The 2,170-nt window shown below is 39.0% G+C and overlaps 1 protein-coding gene across 1 annotated transcript; it reads right to left on the bottom strand.

Annotated features, from left to right (window-relative positions):
* Positions 1-883: 883 nt before the first annotated feature.
* LOC121547119 (E3 ubiquitin/ISG15 ligase TRIM25-like) lies at positions 884-1,655 on the bottom strand (the record flags this gene model as incomplete). Its single annotated transcript, XM_045220253.1, has 1 exon — positions 884-1,655. A coding segment is annotated over exon 1 (591 nt), but the record flags the coding sequence as incomplete, so codon positions are not given.
* Positions 1,656-2,170: the final 515 nt, after the last annotated feature.

The following is a 2,170-nucleotide window of genomic DNA, read 5'->3' as shown; positions in this document are numbered from 1 at the left end:
TTAACTTTACATTATTCACAGACAGACTCCTCTGAAGGCAGGCAGGCAGCACACTCCTGAAAACGAACTGCTCAGCAAAGCAAAGGCTCTTTTGAGAGCTACCAGATTTATATAAAAAAAGCTCATTTTCAGTGTGTGTCCAGTGTCTGTTTATATGTTAAGGGGGTGTTACTTTGGCAGATAATGTCACCCATCTAAATATATATATTATTTTTTATATAATTAACTAAATGTATGGTGTTTTTGGTTTATGTCAGTTTCATTGTTTGTTATGCTATGAATTGTTATTTTATGGTTGTAAGTGATCAAATGAACTAGAACATTTTATATTTAGCAATTTTGAGTAATTACTACTTTAGTAAGGATACACTTAGTAAGGATATACACTTTATTCAGTACTACTGCAGTTGCTAAATAATTCCAATAGATGGCAGCATAAAACCACGAATGACATTTCAGAAGATTAGTTTAGTTCTCTCCCTTGATACACCACCACAAACTCCAGTCTGAGCTTTTTACTGTCCCTTTCCACACTGCTAACGAAAGAGGAAGGACTGAAAAAACATTACTGTGAAGTAATATAATGATGATTCATGTTTATTATTACCTGTTTTTATGCTCATGTTTTAAAACTATACCTCATTACTATAACGATTATCAATAAGCGCGAACATTAATTCAGTCACCTCTGGTCGAAGAAAATGTATTTTTCTAGTACATTCATTGTCAAATTCATCAACCAGCACAGAGCCACTCTGCCTTCTCGAACAAGTAGTAGATCGTAGTGGATCGATTTCATTTGAATGATCTCATATTCAAACAGCCTTAGTTCCTACTGTATCTTTAATGATTTGTTTATCAGACAGTCACCAACAAGTAGTTCTGGTCTTACCTGTTTCTCAGTCCTCTCTGCTGCAGCTGACACTGTATCATGGCCTTTATGTTCATCCATTGTACACAGATAACAGATACACTGATGATCGGTACGACAGTAAACCTCCAGCAGTTTGTCATGATGAGAGCAGATCTTCTCCTGTAGTTGTGCGGTGGCTTTGACCAGCTTGTGCTTCTTGAAAGCAGGAGATTCATAGTGAGGTTGGAGGTGAGTCTCACAGTAAGATGCCAGACACACCAGACAGGACATGAGGGCTTTCTGCTTTCTGGTCCCAGTGCAGAAATCACACGCCACATCTCCAGGTCCAGCATAGCACAGAGCAGGAGGGGGAACAGCCTGGAGTCCTGTCTTCTTCAGTTTCTCCACCACTTCAGCCAACACAGTGCTCCTGTTCAGAACAGGCCTTGGGTTAAAGGTCTGTCTGCACTGTGGACAGCTGTAGACACCTTTCAGATCATCCTGATCCCAGCTTTCTTTAATACAGCCCATACAGTAGCTGTGTCCACAGGCAGTAGTCACCGGATCCTTCAGTAGATCCAGACAGATAGAGCAACAGAACAGTTCCTGATTCTCTGCCATTTTGATGCTCTCTCCCGTAGGTTAAGCAATGGCAGTGTCAAAGATAACTTTCTGTTCAGTGTCAAAGATGACTTTCTGTTTCATGGAACTCTACACCAGAGGACAGGGAGGGGCTTCCTACTTGACTGTGTACTCTGTATGTAGAGGGGGTGTGGTTTCTTTGATAAGGAAGTGTGACAGAGTGTTGGATAGTAGCCAGAGATGTTCAGTATTTCTCTTACATCTATTTGAAATACGTATTTTAATGACTTCTGAGTATTTTGTCATTTGAATCACACTGGGCTGAACTAAACTTTTCAAAATACTAAATACTTTTCTATACCATTTTTTAAATTGTGATTCACATTTTGCATTAATTGAAAGTCGCTCTGGATAATAGTGTCTGCTAAATGATTACAATGTAAATGTAAATGCAAAAATTAATAATTGCAATCACTGAAAAACTCAATTTAAAGGGATTCTTCCGGATTTAGGCAATTAAGCCCTTTATCTATTTCCCCAGAGTCAGATGAACTCATGGACACCATTTTAATGTCTCTGCATCCTGTATGAAGGAAGTTTGTAGTAGTTTTGGGAGCCAATGCCAACTAGCGTTAGCGCAATGACTGGAAGTCTATGGCATGCTAGCAGTTACTATAGACTTCATAGCGCTAATGCTAGTTAGAAACTTCCTTCAAACTGTAGAGACAAATAAAT

The sequence above is a fragment of the Coregonus clupeaformis genome, unplaced genomic scaffold (assembly GCF_020615455.1).
Source record: "Coregonus clupeaformis isolate EN_2021a unplaced genomic scaffold, ASM2061545v1 scaf3440, whole genome shotgun sequence".
Classification (NCBI taxonomy): Eukaryota; Metazoa; Chordata; class Actinopteri; order Salmoniformes; family Salmonidae; genus Coregonus; species Coregonus clupeaformis.
The sequence above is the reverse complement of the archived record's forward strand: the minus strand, read 5'-3'. Positions and strand labels throughout refer to the sequence as shown.